This window comes from Corvus kubaryi, unplaced genomic scaffold (genome assembly GCF_017639235.1).
Source record: "Corvus kubaryi isolate FWS band 111438036 unplaced genomic scaffold, C.kubaryi_AGA036_p1.0 37396, whole genome shotgun sequence".
Taxonomy (NCBI): Eukaryota; Metazoa; Chordata; class Aves; order Passeriformes; family Corvidae; genus Corvus; species Corvus kubaryi.
This window is the reverse complement of record NW_024581135.1, coordinates 27006317-27024307: the sequence shown is the minus strand read 5'-3', so window position 1 is coordinate 27024307 and position 17991 is coordinate 27006317. Positions and strand designations below refer to the sequence as shown.

The 17991-nt window shown below is 43.3% G+C and overlaps 1 protein-coding gene across 4 annotated transcripts in view; it reads right to left on the bottom strand.

The window, feature by feature from the left end:
• Positions 1–46: 46 nt before the first annotated feature.
• FAM126B (family with sequence similarity 126 member B) overlaps positions 47–17991 on the bottom strand; it is a 70427-nt gene continuing 52482 nt past the window's right edge. For all 4 annotated transcript variants that reach the window (XM_042040874.1, XM_042040872.1, XM_042040875.1 and 1 more), the window contains 15 exons: positions 16407–16550; positions 16038–16124; positions 15022–15111; positions 13679–13710; positions 12382–12439; positions 11306–11490; positions 10599–10697; positions 9022–9131; positions 6084–6216; positions 5595–5691; positions 4273–4419; positions 2926–3097; positions 2578–2639; positions 1760–1878; positions 47–1149 (listed from right to left, as the gene is read on the bottom strand). In XM_042040874.1, the coding sequence (XP_041896808.1) occupies positions 1063–1149; positions 1760–1878; positions 2578–2639; positions 2926–3097; positions 4273–4419; positions 5595–5691; positions 6084–6216; positions 9022–9131; positions 10599–10697; positions 11306–11490; positions 12382–12439; positions 13679–13710; positions 15022–15111; positions 16038–16124; positions 16407–16550 (1622 nt within the window). In that variant the 3' untranslated portion in view covers positions 47–1062. The remainder of the gene's footprint in view (positions 1150–1759; positions 1879–2577; positions 2640–2925; positions 3098–4272; positions 4420–5594; positions 5692–6083; positions 6217–9021; positions 9132–10598; positions 10698–11305; positions 11491–12381; positions 12440–13678; positions 13711–15021; positions 15112–16037; positions 16125–16406; positions 16551–17991) is intronic.

Sequence of the window (17991 nt, the reverse complement as noted above, 5' to 3'; positions counted from 1 at the left end):
GATCTTCCTATAACATAAAAAGATTGTGGAAGACAAGACAAGCTAATGAAAATTAATAAAGTACTTTATTTGATTGATTTGAACTATTAAAACACTGAGCTGTAACACAGCTACCAAATATTAGACATACAGAGTCCCTTGAAGTCTGGCTGGCAGACTATGGATGATGGAACTATACAGCTTCCTCCCACATAACTCAGAAAAAAAAGAATTGAAGAAAATATGTCAAACTTCGGCAGTCTCCCAACCTCTAAGGGCTTAAAAAAAGGGAGAGCTTTTAAGTGGCATTTAAGGCCTCCTCCAGGATCAGTGGACACTCCTGATGTAAACAATACAAATATACAATCAAGCTTTAAAAAAATAAACAAAAGAGCTTCATAGCCCCTTCATATTCCTGGACTGCACCTTGAAAAGTAGCAGGCAATGACTTGAGTCCATCATAACTTTAATTATCTAAATCTTGTAAAAGGATGTGGGTTTGGGGCAAGTCCTTCAATTTCATTGCCAGAACTTACTAAGTTACCCACAGCATCCCAAACCCACCAATATTCTCCTTTCCTCATGCAGTCAAGGCAGGTCTCATAGCATTATAAATCTTGTCTTCATACACTGGAAGCCAGTTTTGTCTAAATGGTAAAGGAGTACTGGATAGCACTCAGTTGAGAAAAGTTGCACCACTAGTACAAATTAAAGCTCTTGACCACCTTGTGATTTGCCCTTCCCAAGTAAATTGCTCCAATAAGACCCTCATGTCTGCTGAGGTAGAGGGCAGAAGGCACAGTCTCACTGAGTTTGTTTTTCTGGCTGTAAGGTTGGCTGCACAGACAGGAAGGAGGTGTTGTCTGAGCTAAGAGACAAAGCAGACAAATCCAACTAGAGTGCAAGAGAGGCCTTGCTTACAGAAGTCATCATTCCAAACTACCTGAAGTAGTTGAGCAAGATTCATCAGAATTATTACTTATCAGTGCAGCAGCTGTGAGGCTGGAGACGGAGACCTGAGCATAGGCCCCTCTCCAGCAACCATTGAGAGCAATTGCTGTAGACACTGAGGACACAGAGATGTTACACATCTTCATCCTCTTTCTCTAGGAAGTCAGTCAAGGTACTGTCATCGACAGGAATTAGTAAGTATTCCACACCATCAGCTCCCTGAGAACAGACATGCAAAGACATTGTTAACACCAGTGTACAGTGCCAGGCAAGCCACTAGACAGCACTGCAATGCTAGCATTTATATGCAGTCTGGCTGACATCTGGACAGCATTTGGAATTACTGAAAACCTGGAATATTTCACTGGAGCAACACTGGCAATGCACAAATACTGAGAAAAGTCACTGAGTGAGAAATCTTCTGCTGGGTTATGCTTGTCTGACACTACAAAGCTCCTCAACACAGTGTTCCCATATCTTGTACTGCTATACTGCTCCATTATTATGACAAGTCTGCATTCTTTCCTTACGGAAATACAGGTAAATACTATTGGAAGCAGACTGGCAGGCTCCACAGTCCGCTACTTCTCACAGTCTTCAAGAAGAAGATATGTAGGCTGCTGAATAACCAAAGCACACTGTGTTTCTACAGCCCTCTATCCATGTAAAGGGTGTTGACAAATTGGAGGCATGGAAAGAGCTGCAATTACAGAATTTCAGCCCCTTGCTAGTTCCTAGGTGCTTAAAACAATACAGCCTCACTTAGTAGCAAGTAAGCATCTTTTTTACTTGAAGTGGCTGAACATCCAGAATTCTTCCCTGGACTCACCCGCTTGGTCCGGATGAGCTTGTGGTCCCTGAATTCTGTCAGCTGCGCCCTGAGTGTCAAGTCACTGTTCACAAGGAAAGCCTCCCGACACTGCTGGTAAAAGTCCTGGAAAGACAGCCCTGGAGACAGAAAAAGGGAGGAACAAGAAACTGAAGTAGTAAGATTGTCAGGTTTTTCCAGGTATAACACCACATATCATCCACCTGAAAGTCTTGCTTTGGCTTAGACCACAGTGGCTACAGTAACATCAGCTCGTGCAAGTATACAGCCAAAGTAATACTTCAGTAATTAATGAAAAACAGCTGGAATTAACATTCCAGTCACCCTGCTGCCTAATGGAATTTTAACAGCACTTTAAATGCACTTCCTAAAATGGTTAATCTCTCTTAATTTCCAACTCCTCTATCTTGCTTTCTTTACCATTAAAATGTTATTTGTAACCACTGCAACACCTATACAGACAGTGACAGAATATTCCACATGTATCCTAGAAAGCAGGGGTACATCAGAAGTCATTTAGATAGCACCTTTAAGTGCAAGTTATGCAAATTCATAGTCTTCATTTTAATTTTTTTTTACTCCACAGCTCCCCAGGAATGGTCTCAGTCATGTCTAAGCATGTAAGAGGCAGTCCTTCAGGACCAGCCAGTCCATTGATTTCCTGTCTGAGTCAGACACAGTGCCACTAGAATGACACTGAGCCTCACTGAGCCAACTGTCCCAGCACTTCTGTTGCTGGAGATGTAACCTGTATACCAAAACTCAGGGATGCTGTGAACAGCAACACCCCAAACAGATGAGAAAAGGTGGGTACTTACCTGGATAAGACGGATTGTCCTTTTTCTCCAGCTGGTGCTGAGCAAGCAGTCTGAATATCCCCCTAAGAGAAAGGAGGAAAGGGGAAAATCAAAATAATAGTAATTAAAAAAACAACCCAAAATTCCCACCATTAGAAAATATTAACTAATTTTGCCTTACGCACAAAGACCTGGTTGTGAACCTCATCACTGGACAAGGTTTGCTACCCAAATGCCATTACATTAAAGTAACCAATCAGTTGGAACCCAGGTCCTACCATCTTCATCTCGAACACTCTTATCAGAAAACACAGATTGTAAGGACTGGGTCCTTGGCAAGTGCTACTGTAAAGTGTAAGAGTGTCTTACCTAGCATTGAGAGTGAGGCTATGCAGGACATGCATTAGGGAGCTCAAAGCCAAAGATCCAGACTGTTGTACTAAAAGTGAGTTCTCATAAGATGTTTCTTCCACATAAGGACTAAATGTGGTTGTTTCATACCAAAGCCAGTTATAAAGACTCAGCTTTGCCTGATCCCACACTAGACAGAGAAAAAAGAAAAAGCAGACAAAATTGGGAGATTTATGCTTTCTAAGGTGTTAAATAAGCAATATTAAAATGCACGTAGTTCTGCTGTAGGATTGAGGAAACAATGTATGCTTGTGAAAATCACATTACACAGACCCTGATAACTGCAGTTCCACTAAGATAAATTCTCTGCAACAAAACATTTGCAGGCATCCCTTTTCCACAGCAGCTTCATAGATACATTATAATTCCTTCCAGAGTCAGGAGTATGCAAACAATTTCTGGCAGTAGCTGGATGCTCTGCCTAGAGAGGGGGTAAAATAGCTCAAACAAGATTCTTCTCAAGAGGGTGTGCAGATTCCTCCCTTGAGTGGGGACGCCCCTCAAGGTTACTCCTAAAGGCTGAGCAAAAGATATCTGCCCATGGTTGTTGGTATGGGTGAGTAATATCAATCTCTACTTGTATTGTTTTTACTAGCTTTAATGTAACTACTTCAACAGTGCTTCAAAAAGAGTGAACTACACTAACAGTTACTGCTACCTGTACTGTGTAGTAAATAATTCTGATTAGGATCTCTTAGTCTAATCATAATCAATATAAGTAAGTAACTTATTTAAGTGTATTTGCTTTGCCATCCTTAATTCTGTGAGACAAAGGTTCAATTACACCTATAGAATCCTTTAACATAAACCAGCAACTAAGTCTGGGGCTAAGACTGGTTCCAGCCACACCCAAATCCTTTCTGAGAAGGAGTTTAGAAAGGAAGGGGGTCCTTTCTGCACCTCCTGGCTCAACAGAAGGCTTCTCTAATAAACTGTTTAAAGCTCCCATTTTGCCCACAACACTGACTGATAAAAGAAAATTGTTTAGATGCAATGACAGACATAACATCCAATCTCCAGTTCACTAAGTTCCTAAAATCAAAGAGTGCCAAAAGCCTGGAGTCTATTTGTATATTACGATTAGTGGTATTTCTCAGTATCTTTATACAGTTTTGGTTCAGCACAGCCACACTCCCAATCAGGACTATACATACATCAACAGATCTGTTCTACACATCAACAGTAATACATACTAAGTAACGGCAACACACAGTAAGCAATACATGAACTTATGAAACATGCTTAGCAGCCCCAAAGCAGAACACAGATCCTTCTCTTTTCTATATCAGGCCCAAGGGAACTCACTGAGAGGAGCATTGATGTGATCGATAGAGGCAATGAGGTAAATGCTAGGCAGGGAGGATAACTGTGCAAGGATCTGCTGACTTCTTTCTCCTCTCAACATCTGGCTGTCCAGGTTATGAATGAGGACATAGAGCTCTAAAGATGAATCTGCAAGGTCAGAAAAAACAGCAGTGAACCAATCAAAGAAACTGCACACAGGCTGGTTTCCCATTCCCAGTGCAGCACAGTACAAATCTATTTCATCACTCCAGTATCATCTTCCTTGTACAGCTTAGTTTGAACCTATACTGGGTGTTTCTGAGCACCTAAAAGGGTTTTTCTCAATTCACTGTCATCACAGTTACAGGGTTGGTTTTTTTCAATTTAAGCTTTTCTGTTATAATCCACTTTCCACTTGCTCACAGCTTTACCAGGAATTCTCCTTTTAGCTGTGATTTTTTTTGCAATTGAAGGTCACTGAAATATATTTTAGAATGGAAGTCTAAGCACAGTTTTTTCAGCTGCTTTTGATTTACACAACTGGGATCTTTAAGCTCCTCCTCACAGTAAAAATGCATTTTCTATTCAAGGTTGGATCCAAAGCATAGTAACTTCATTGAAAATTTTAACGAGTTCTGAAAAAAAGTTACAGAGACCTAGCTCAGATAATGCAAATGACAGATGGTAAAATTTCCAGCTAGCTTCTTGCTGCTGTACTTATCCCAGGGAACAACTGTTTCCTGAGTCCAGAAAAAGTCCTAGAACTGTAACTAGTTTTTGTGCAAATCAATACATACTTGCCTGCCAATGGAAATCAGTCAGATCAGCTATAATGTACTGCAAGACTGACTTACACTCATACATACATACATTCAGGTGGGAACTACTGTTACCTTAGTCACACCAGAAATACTCACAAGGTAATGATGAAAAACAAAATGTAAACACTGAAACACTAATGCCATGCACAATTAAGATTCTATGGCAATTTGTGTATGAATATGCAGGCAGTGAAGCAGACATTCAGAAATAATTCAGCAAGTGTTCTGTGAGGCAATACCTTTTTGCTTTTGAAATCAATTCTAACCTGCTGTCCTGCTGTAAAACACTGTCTTGTGGTAACAGATTACCTGGGGTTGTTACACATGTATGTACACATACATTCCTGGTGCATGCATGTTTTCATATATGTTTCATAAATTACAAGCAAGAAAATACACTAGCTACAATACACTAAGAAACTGTAACTTGCATGTATAAAAATTATAAGGAAAGAAAATGTCCAGGCTCTCTTAACAGTAAGTAGACTCTAACATTTTTGTGCATAAAGTTAATCATTTTACCTTCTTTAAACCTTTTAATAATGAATTCAAGTTGGTCAAGGGGGCTGCGGAAGGTCCCTGTATGGTCCAAAACCTCCTCTGTGATGGAGTTGAGAATCTGAAAAACAGAACGGGAGCTCCTTATGAAGGGCTCTGACACTGAAGTGCAGAAAATCTGCCTTTGAATGCCTTGTGAGAGACAATCTGATTTTTACCATAAAAGCCCTAAAACAGCGAACATAATCAAAAAAATTATACCCCTTTTCAAAACAGTGACATAAAACAAGGCTTTAGAGTGGTGAATATCTATTAATGACAGAAAGTATTGGAATCCTTGGAAAATGCATGGGATAATTTCTTCAAATATTAAAAGACAGAGGAACTGTTCTTCATTCAGAGTCTGTTGCTACAGGATGGAGCAGGTTTCCGTAAAATTTTACACTGAAAGACTCTAGAGGTATCTGTAACACAGGATGAGTACAAAAACCCACAAGCTTTTCCCACACTTACAGATCTCACAGTGATGCTGGGGAAGTATCCATTAACCACCAGGTGAACAGAATCCTGGAGCAGAGAGGTACGAAACTTCTCCAACAGATCACGCTTTGAGCCCAGTCCATACAGCACAACATTGAAACCCAAGCTGCAGAAAAGTGAGCAAATACACTGAATCAAAAAAGCGCAAGTCTGGTTTTAGGTCCATACATTCATTAAGCAAAATGATCCATTGCAATCTTGGTTTTAAAAATTTCATGTTTTGTCAACTCCAGGCTTACCTTAAGCTTACAGCTGATAAATAAGATTAGCTACAAGGAATCTGAAACCTGGCAAATGCATCCTAGAAAAAGAATCATTTTAGCAGTCTAGAGGTTCACAAATTTAGCAAAATATCTATGGAAGAAAATGCTATTGACTACGAACAGAATACTAGATCTACAACTTCAGGTACGAAATGGTAATCAACATTCACATGGATCCCCTCACCAGTGATTATATTACATGTTTACTAAAGGTCACAGTAATTACAAGAAAAAAAAGCAAGTCTTCATACTGGTTTTCCACTCTGATCCTCAGGAACAATTTCAAAGCAAAATTACTCTATACTCATGGATATTTCTTATCCTAATTGTTCCACAGAAAAAGAGGCAGGAAAGCATAGAGAGCACGGTATGGAATTGTAGAGACCCAGAAAAGCTGACTTCAGTTGCATCTCTCACCCTCTCTCAGGCCTCTATCATCCCTATGATACGGGAAATGCTCATTAGGCCTCAGCCTTGATGAACTGCATCTAGACTAAACACCTCTCCAGCTTATCAGAAACACTGTCTGTTCCCAGGAACTAACACTGTCTATTGAGCACCCGTTTTTTAATGAGCAGCCATAAAACTTCCTTTTCTTACCTGAATAACAATCCAACTGGAATAATATTTCGGTTGCTGAACCTTCAAAGAAAGTTACTGACTCAAACTGTGGCCAGGATGAAAAAATTACTCTGTCTAAAGCCCACTGTCTTGTGTCCCTATAAAAGTGGTCTAAAGTGAGACCCTTTGAGCTCTCCATTATGGGGGGCTGATGCATACTAAAGCCCACTCTCTAACACTACAAGCAGTGGTCCAGAGTGAGATCTTTTTGAGCTCTCAATTCCCAGAAGGTAATTGGCTGACAGTATGTCTCAAACACCAATAGCCAGGTGCCTGTGAAGCCAACCAAGTAGTAACAGATAAGAATTGCTGGTAATAACCAAGGACTACCGGTACTAACACTGTGAGGAAAATTTTGGCTGGAGAAGGGGGCCCAGGTGGAGATAAGGCAGCACTTTTCCATGAGAAGAAGAACAACAAAGTACAGTGCAAGCACAGGAATGACTGACAGCAAGAGGACGTGGACTATAAGGTGGGACTGGGACTACCAAAGACCTCCAAAGCCCTCTGGCCCATTTCCAGAAAGGTCTAAAAGAACAGACTGTACATAAATAATTAGCATAGAAAAGGAGAAACCTGTCTTTGGGGCAGAGAAACCTTGTCCATAAAAAGGCAACCTCCCTGCACAAGTCCAGGCAGTGCCCCTCAGACCCTGGACATCTCATCAGCTGAACAAATACAGCTGGATCAATCACCTGGATCAATGCTGAATCCAGGATCAGCATCCCCTCAGCTGGCTCAGTGGTGGAGCAAGGGCTGGTGAGCTTTTTTTCGCTTTTTAATTAATCTCTCCTCTTTTAAATTAACTTCTTCAGTTTCTCTTTTCCCTTCACCCTGCCCCTTTATCCCCCAGTGCCGTGTGCCTATATAGTAGGTCAGGGACTAACATACCAATTTCCATGCCAAGTGTATGATTTACTAATAAAACTCTCTGATTGTTTGTGGACCCTCGGGCTTCTGTCATTCCTTTCAACCAAGGAGCATTTTTGAATCTTAAGCATGTCTTTACTCTCAGGGGTGGGTTATCAGAGGAATCACAAAGCTTTGTTTGGGTTTGAGAAGCAGGAAAAGCATTATCTTGATCAGAAAGAACAGTATCAGGTTACTCAAATAGCACTGGGCAAAGGCGAAGTGTTCAACAGCTGTCACTGCCTTCACTGTCATCTAGGGATTTGTTCCTTCTGTCCTGCCACATACATCTCTAATCATTTGCCCAGATCACCAAGCCACAGAGAACTCTCCCTCTTGCAACTCTCCAACTTTCAAAGCTGATGTCTTTTTCATACTCTCTGTCCCTCCTCAGGGACCACAAATTTCCTTAAACTCCACTCCCTTGCAAACACTTCCCAAGGGGCTTTCTCCTCACCAATACTGGCTCCAGCCTCAGCACTTAACTTCAGAGCTGGTGGTCTGCCTTCTTTAAGGTGCTTCAGAATCTCACAAGGTCTCTATAGTTCCATTTGCTTTCCTGAATGTTCACCTTTCTCCTTCCCATGAAGATACACACAAAGCCAAATAAAATTTATATTGCCAGTGTTTCTAAAAGCATTAAGGTTCTTCATGCCCAGATCATTAGGTACCACAAGCATTTAAAGTTAACTGCTACACCACTGGAGACAGCCACAGACTGAAAATGGTGGTGGTGGGGTACTCACTACTAACTTGCTGCTGTAAACAAAAATGATTCCTCACAAAGGACACTTTTCTCACAATTCATTTTCCCTGTTCTTTCATTATTCATATTCCCTGTTTGTGAGTGCCCTCTAGCTTGGTTTAGAGAGGCACAGGCAAACTAGTCAGGTAGAAGGCAACTTCACTGCACTTCAGACATTCAGTTCAAGGAGTTAATAAGATCTGATTTGGTCTACAGGAAGCACTGAACTAAGCTAATGTCACCTACTTTTAAAATTAAGCAAAGAAAAAAAGACGCTCCTTAATTCATCCACAGGATGTTACCGACATGAGGGCAAGTTTATTGGCAGTGCCTTTTTACTAAGCTTCTTCAGTGATTCTCCTTGGATACTTACTGTAATTGCAGCATCCACTTGGAAAACAAGGATTCATGTTGCTGGTTAAGGTCTCTAATTTCAGCAGCATAGGCAAGGGGAGCTTTTTTCAAAAGATCATGCAGTGTTTGCTGTGTTGAGAAAGATGACAGTCATTCAAAGCTGAGAAGAAACAAGAGATATACCTGGAGTCCTTAAAACACCCTCTAGCAAGCTCCCTTATCTAGACAGAATAGTTTTCATTGTCAGTGCACTCAGCTTATGGTTAGTTTTTTTTTCCTTCCCTTGAAGACCCCCCTAAGCAGAGTTTTGCTACTAGACACACAAAGCAGAGATTAAGTATGGGAAACGGCAGCTAGACTAGGACTAGAACAGACCCCACAGCATGCATTTTTCTCTTCCTGCCAAGTATGGGAAAACCACTACAGGAAAAATGGACAGACACAGCACCAAACACGGTACCAAGAAGATACAACATCACATCCCTGCTAATGGGAACAAAGGCTCCAATCAACATGCTTAGCAATGGTTCAGGTGTTTGTCACTACAAGAGAAAGCTCAAAATCCCCACCATCTAAAAAAAAAATTCAGCCGAAAGGAAACAATTTGCAGTTGATGGCCTCTCCTCTTCAATTTTAACAGCTTTGCTTCCCACTCCCTTGCAGTAGAAGACAGTTTACACTGGAAAGGCAACTGCAATGTATCAGACAAAGTACTGAGAGACAGAACTGCTAAGCCTTCAACTACTTTGAAGCCAGGAGTAGCTTTAACACTGTAAGCCTTGATTTCCTTCCAGAGCTGTTACAAAAGAACTTGTTAAGAATCCAGATGTTTCTCTGGGCAGCAACTTCAGACAACAACAGGCATCAGGCAGTCTGCATATATGCCATCTTTTAAAACACAAATGGGTATAAAAAGCAGTCACAGACACAAGAGCTCCAGGTATTCTACACAATTCCCCAACACCTGTCCTTGTAGGGTACAACTGCTTGCTTTGAACTGTCTTGTGGAAGTGACATATGGAGAAAAATAAAGTAATACAGTCAGCACAATTAGACCATTCCTGTCTCCTAGAAACTGCGAAGGGACAAAGTACATCTAACAAACCAGGTGACAACATTTAGAGCTGTCCCAGTTCTGCAAGTGGCTTGACCCAGTAATGTTCAGATGAAATCAGCTCTCTTGATTTCCTCTACACATAAATAGCCATGACAGTTTGTAATTCCTCCTACCATTTCATTGACAAAAATGATGTTTTAAAGCAAATCTCTACAATTCTGCTTCTCCCTCTTTTCCTCCCCCAAAAGCAAACTTAAACCTTTTCTGGTAACTGCAGCTTTCAGCAGTGAGCTCACCTGATAGTGCCTTCTCCCTGCATTATCCCTACTGTCCCAGGTTCAAACAACTGGGCACTGTCCCTGCTCAGAGAAGCGGTAGAAAACATACTGCTTAAATTGCTACCTAAATCAGTGTTACCACTGACCCTGTAATCAGCAGAAATAAAGTGAAAATAGCAACATCAGGAAATTTTGATGAGGAAAATCTTCATCAAAGAAATCAAGAACTGTGAGAGTTGTGTGATTCACTATGAACTGTACCTGATTCAATCGTCTTTTCCGCAACTTCTGCAGTGTTCGGTCTGAAGTGAGCACTTTGGAACTACTGTGAGCTTCAAAGTATTCCTCCACCAGGTTGCCCTACAAAAGGACAGCAAGATCAGCAACACTCCTCCTGCTATCAAGCTACCCTCTCCCTAAGATGGCCAATGTGAGACATAAAGCAAGGATGAACAGAAAGACAGAAGATATTTGCAAAAATAGCTTCTATAGCAGCATTCTGCCAAAGCTAACCTAGTCAGATGATTCTTTCCTCAAGAGAGAGGCAGAAAAGAGATTTTGAGAGAAATAACATAACAGTAATTCTTAGGTGGTGTGGGGATCCCTGGTGCTGGAAGGAAGTAAGACAATTAAGCTGAACACCAAGCCAGAACAGTAATGTGTGCTCCTTTTGGTGCTACAGGAATCAATTTCTTCATCCTGTCTCAATACAAGGTCTCCTGCTCCATGGACGTCTTAGACTTCTCCTTCTGAAGCTGCTAATGCTACAAACTGGATTAGTACACAGGTTCACATGATGCCTGTCCAACAGGGATTACGCAAAAGTACAGCAAAGGCCAGCCCAGCTGGTCTGATCTGAAATGAGTTTAGCAGTTCTTCCCCACAGTCAGGTGTGGTCACTAACAGCTTATTGTCACTATAGATCCCTTCATGTTTGCTAGCTCAGGGGTTTATTTTCGCACACTCACCATCTTTTGATCCTTAATTTTTTTGGCTAGGCTGTTTCTGGGAGGAGGTGTAGATGCAGCCTTAGTTTTTCCCGGAGTTTTTTGACTTGATAAAACAATGTTGACTTCTTTCTGATCTTCCTCATCCTCCTCCTCTGAGCAAGAAGCTGAATACTCACTCTCACTTTCTAAATAGGGATCTGGAGCTAGAGCATAATTTTACAGTTAAAAGCTAGGAATGACTTCTTACACAGAACTCCTTTTGCACCATCTCACACACATTCTCTAGATGTTTTTCAAGCACATGAATCCTAAATATATTCACAGAAAGATAAAATCAATGCTTAGGAGAACTGCAAACACAGATGGCAATTTCTTTTGCAGTTCTAGAATCACAAAGTATTGTTAAGTAAAGCTTGATACCTTGATACCAGCTAAGAAACATAATCATACCATAGAAAGAGACTAAAAATGGACAATGGAATTCCCTATTTCTCTTAGCATCTCTATGTCAGTTTTCCCAAATGCCAATTATGCAGGCTGAGTATCCTCTATGTCACACTCTGCAAAACAAAGTTGTAGAAAGATACCTCTGTTAGCACTGCTGAATTGAAGAGCACCGACAAAATCTGGCTCAGTCTTGGTCTCTCAACACAAAAGAAATAGAAGATGGAACACCATGTACTAAACTCTCCACTGCATTCATTCTGAGCCCGTTTAGCCAATTGGTTACTGGAAATACTTTGACATGGATGTCCCAGCCATCATCAAAAAGTTTTATGCCTGGTTCAAGCAATTAGGCCACATTAAATGTCAACATAAGTTCGATTACTCAAAGTTTTGTCTCTTTTGATCATGTTACTGAAGTTCCGTAACTTGGTGCTTCTAACCCTTCCAACTCCTCACCTTAGCAGCAATCAGTTGTAGGGAGAAGGTCTACCTACATTTCCTTAAGGACATTTCTACACTCTCTGCAGCGTGAATCAGGTTGTTTTAGTCACACTGCTACCACAGACAGAAGCTCAACAGGAAAACTCTCTCCCTTGAACACAGTGCTTCACTGACTGTGAGAGCTGACTGCAAAGGCTGATCTTTACCTGCTAGTCTCTTTCTGAGTCTGCAAGGTGTGGTGGACACAAATTCTTTCTTTTTACTCTGGAACAGCAAAGAAAAAACATGCATTAGAAGAAGAAACATCTCTCTCCTTTAAACAGCCCTCTGCCAAGCAAAGACAGGTTACATTTCCAAACTATTTCAGCCCACATGAAATTGGGAAAGCAGACAAAGTTAAGTATGGAGAGTTCTTATTTTGACATTCAGAGGGAGACAGGATCAAGCTCGAAAAGGGGCTTAATTCTTTAACCTCAAGATGGAGGGTAGAAAACTGTGAAACCTCCAACCACAGTGCCAATCTTGGCTCCTCAGGAAGAGTCCAACCAAAGCAATGAAAAACTGGAAATGCTTCAGTCCCCACAGCAGTCACTTTCCACATCATGCTGTCTACTCAAAGTCATCTGGAAGTCCTCTATGAAAACAACTACTAGAATGACAGAAGACCACTCAGGCTACTAAGCCCAGAAGAAGTACAGCAAAGGAACCAGAGCTGCCTTGGCTCATCAAGTCGTAGTGGCACATCTTCCTTACCCATGTGTAAAGCACATGTTTGACTCAGACACTGGATCAAGTCTGCAATACTTAGGAAACACTTTTGTTGATCCTGACAAAGTGGATGTGAAATCATCAAGGAGTGAATATGGCATCCCCAAACAGCATGTCTTTTTCAGGTGTATCTCATCCTAGAACCTTATACCAGAAAAGCTGTGCATACATTTCTGCTATGATGCTGTACCATTTTAAAAAGCCAACTCTTTCACTCTATAGCCACAACTGGCAGTTCTGGACTGTATCTCTCTGTAGAGTCACAAAACACAACATCAACTTACATCTGCCCATTATCCCAATTTATTTTTTATAAACAAATGGTAAGTAAGAAACTGAACAGCATTGCAGTTCTTGAACTCCTGTTTTAACAGCATTTCTTACAATTAGGGCTATTTCTTCCTTTAGTGAGAAACTGGAAAGCTATGAGTTTAACTGTGTATTAGGGGGTTGTCTAGCATCCTCACTTGTGTGATTCAAGGAAATAGCTTCCATGCATGCTAATTAAGCTGTCAAACCTACTATTTGCCCACTGACTCCCAACCCCATAGTCCTGATTAATGGTTCTCACTTGAGTTACTCCTGTCTGGTTGGAACAGAAGAGACATCTCTACTGTGGATTATGCTTTTCAAGGTCCTTTCTTTCCAAAACTGTAGGAATTGGCCAGTTCAAGTTTCTCAAGTGGGGAAAAAAACCCAGACACAAAATCCAAACAATGTAAAGTCATCACTCACCCTCTGCTGCACTTTGTTTGAACTTGAACGTTCTGAAAAGAAAGAAAACAGCATTGTACAGAGTATTGCATATTTTCAACATGGCGGCACAAGGTGGTCCATTAGATAAACAGGCATTCACTATTCCAAGGTACACTGCACCAGAATATCAGCTCCCTGGATGGTTAATCCTATGAGGGAAGCCTCTAGTTCCTCACAGGTAGGCAAGGAGAGAACAAAGAGAGTTGCTGAGAGGAATGGGTTAGAAGTAGAAGACTGGCAAGGAGAGTTGTAAATACGCTCAAGTGACCACGCAGCTGGGGATAGCAAAGACTCAACTAGCAATGTAGAAAAAAAGATACACCATGTCTATTGCTGTTTACCCTGTGTATGCTTTGAGAAGTAAAACATCTGTGTATAGATAACGTGGGTGCTTGGTAGGCCTGGAGGCACCCTAGCAGACAGGCTTGAGCGCCCTGCCCTGGTACAGAGAAGATCAGAACACAGTGAAGATCACAGCATGGGGGAAAACCACACATGTACAAAACCACTGATAAACCAGTGTGAACAGCAGGCTGGTGATTCTCTAGCACTGGACCAATCTTAAGGGTGCCTGCACCTCCACTAAGTGCCTACATCTCCACTCATGTGCCTCTGCCCAGGTGCTGCTTCGGGAACATAATAAAAATAAATTTATTCTTTGCATTCTGGCTCTGAGTTTGTGGTGGCTCCAGCAGCCTGCCTGTATCAGCTCACAAAAGTCAATGTTACTACCACAGAAGGCAGCTTTTAATTTGTGGTCACAGCTTTGGGAGGCCAGGAAAGAGGAAGAGACTCCAGCAGGAGGAAAGAGGCTGAAAAATGAGCTAATGTTCTCTCCCTGAGCACATCAGACTCCATTTCTGAGCACAAATGCACATGCTCTTGCCAGTGCTGCCCTGCATTGACTTCTCCTATCTGTATTTCTCCCTGCAGCACCAGGTATTAAATATTATATAATAAAGTGTGAATTTACACATGAACACCCACACAGTCCTACCCAATTGGTGTTTAACACACCAGCCCAGCTCATAACTCTCTCAAGTGCAAGTATTTCTGTTGAACAGAGAGGAAGTTGTTAAACGTCACAGCAACAGATGAGAAAGAAGTTCATGTTTCCTCTACAGCAGCAGGACAGAAGAAGAGACCTGACAGCCGGGTGAAGCACAGGCCATGCACATTAAACAGTTCAGCCTATGGCTTTAACCTGACTAAAACACTCAAGCATGACAGAAGCTGGAACTCAAGCACCCACTCTACCACCCAAATAGAAACATAATCCCCATTCACTCAGTTCCAGTTCTCCAAACCATCACAGGACTTACTGCTGCTTTGAGGGGTTTTGGCCATCTTCTCAGAGCACTTGGAGTGATCGGGTGCCACCTTCTGTTCTGGTGTCTGGGCTAATTCAGAGGCTGTAGGAAATAGGGGGAGGGGAAAGAAGGACATGTCAGGTACAAAACTTCCAGCTCTGGCTAGTCAGAAATGGAGCCATAGACCTGAAATGCTCTCTACATATTAATTCCCTAGCTATTTCAGGAAGTGAAACAGATATTTCTATTTTTTTCTAATGGTGGCTGTAATCCTCAGCAAAGATTTTCAAAGGCTGAGCTCATCAGTTAATTAATTTTACAAATATGGCCAATCCACTGGCAGAGCACTTTTTGCTCCCTGGGAGACCACATGTCTTTGAATTAGAGCAAGGTTTGATCAGGCTCACTTGGTCCTTTAAAACTGCTCAGCTGGACATAATGAATCATCAGATATAGCAAACACATCAGTTCCCCAGGAGGAACTATTTACCTGTGTCTTCTCCTTATCAGTACAAGCTGAAGCTAAGTGACTGATCTAAATATGAAAGGTCACCATATCCTGCTAACAGTCCCTAGCACTGTATGACCAACAGCCTATTCCATGGAACAACACTGAGACTAACAGGCTGTCATTGTATGACTTCCCTCAGTTTCCAAACTGAGTCAGGGCTCCAGGAGGGAGCACCAGTGAAACCTACCCTGCTGCAGAAGGAGGTATAAGATAGGAAACACACAACTTCCCAAGACACAGCAGAAACTAAGGTACCAGAACCAGTTTCTGTATAGTGATACAGTAGAACGATCCCTCTCCCTCTGATCATCCTTTGTAGGATGCATCATTAGCTGTGACAAATAAACACTAAGGAAGTTCGTATGGTGCTGGACACACAAAGACTCTTCAAGTGAGAAAAAACAGTGACAACACGGCTCAAACATCTTATTTAAACCAAAACAGTCCACCCTCTCTGGAATTGCCATTTTCTTCTTGCTTCTCTTAAGCCCGCAGAGAAAATAAGAGCAAAACATACCCAGCTCTGCCATTTTACTGGAGCGTTTGGGAGTCTGGAATGAGTAAACTTCACCACCACTTATATTTGAGCCATTTCCCACTGGATCTGTGAAAAGAAATGTTACTCACAGCTATTTTAAAAACCGATAATATTCCCAACCTGAGAAAGATGGAATGCAACATTTCACTATTTGGCTTTATATTGCAGGTGTTACAAAACAAATATCATAATAAAATCCTAGAATCATAATCTTCTCTTCTACCTTTTTCCACAAGCACAACCAGAGCAGACTGAGCCCTCAAAAGCAATTTCACCAACACTGTACAACCCTAACACTGCAAGTATCTCCTGAAGTCAGAGCTGTGTTAGGTTTTCCCCTGCTAATACCTTGGGCACACAATCCAAGAGCAGCAACATAGCTCTTCTCTTCCAGGATCTCCTGAGCTTCGTTATCGGAAATACTCTCAAGCTTCTTCACAAATCTCTTCATACTGACACTCAGCTGAGCCTTGTCCTTCCGTACTTTAGTACCTAGAATTGCAACAAAAGCTTTAACCTCGTGCTGTTTCATTATTTCTACTGCAGTAGTATGCAACCACCCGACTTAGAGACCAGGTTCTTATTATGCAAATCACTAAACAAATTCAACGGTGAGATGTCCTGCTAAAACAACAGCTGGTCAGTAGCTGACCCCACAGGCATTCATCCCTCCTTCACCACAAATGCTGGCTCCTGCAATCCATGAGGGCAAGACCCCCATTTCAGCGATCACCATCTCCACAGTTTGGGAAAAATGACAGTGACTCACGCGTTACAGTATCAAATTGCATGCAAAGGGGATGGTACTTGCCAACCCTTATCTTTCCTACAGAAAGGGAGCAATTAGAAAATACCTTGCCTGTAGGCTGTCAGTACACTCATGGGAGAATTAGGCTGAGACCCCTCTGGAGACCGTCTGCATGACCTTCTGCTCAAAGCAGGACCAGCAGTGAAGTCTGATCCGGATGCTCCGTGCCTTGTACTGGCAAGTTTTAAGCATCTCCACAGAGGTTCCCCACCTTAAAAGTTGTCAGAACTGCTGCAAAACACTCCTATAGCAAGCACCTGGAGCCTCGTTCCGCTTTGACTGTGCGAGTGTTTAACCGCGTCAGGCCCGAAGAGTTCCCTAGCTCCCTGTGCCGCTTCCCTGGCACCCGGTACACGCTGCTGCGGGGGGAGCTCGTATCGAGAGCTCGTACCCGCCCCGCCTGCAGCCTGTCCAGTGCCGGGCTGGGACAGAGACACTGCACGGAGGGGTCAAGCGGGGCAGAACAACTCCGGAGGCCTCGTCCTGCTGCGAGGCTCTGCAGCACCCACCGCGGCTGCTGCAGAGCCCCTTTCCCGACGGCCGCCGCGGCTGCTCGGACCCCTCTTCCAGCGTCCTGGGAGCAGCGGGCGGCGCTGGGCTGGGCTGTGCCGTGCCCCGGGCCGGCTGTACCTGCGTCATCGGCGATGTGTTTGAGGACGTCCTCGTCGGGGACGAACTTCACCTGCAGGGAGCGGCGGCTGCTGCGCGTCCCCTCGGGCCCACTCATGGCGGCACCCGTCACGTGGGCGCGGCCCCGCCGCCGGGGGGCGCCGCCGCCGGGGGGCGCGGGCCGGCCCCGCCTCACACCTCACCCCACCCCTCACGGCGCCGCTCCTGCGGGACTGGGGTCCCACCCGCTCCCCGCGCCCCCGGCAGAGGCGGCGGCGGCAGCAGCAGCAGGAGGCGGAACCGGACTCACGTGCCCGCCAGCGGACGGCCCCGCAGCCCGCCCCGAGGCAGCGCCGCGCCTTGAGTGATGTGTGCCACGGCCAACCCACGCCCTCCTCCCAGCCCGCCTCAGCGGCAGGGCGGGACTTCCGCCGCCGGGCGCGCGCGGGCCCCTGGGCTCGTGCCCGGGGTCGCTGTGGCGACGCGAAGCCGCCGCATTCCCCGTACGGAAACTGC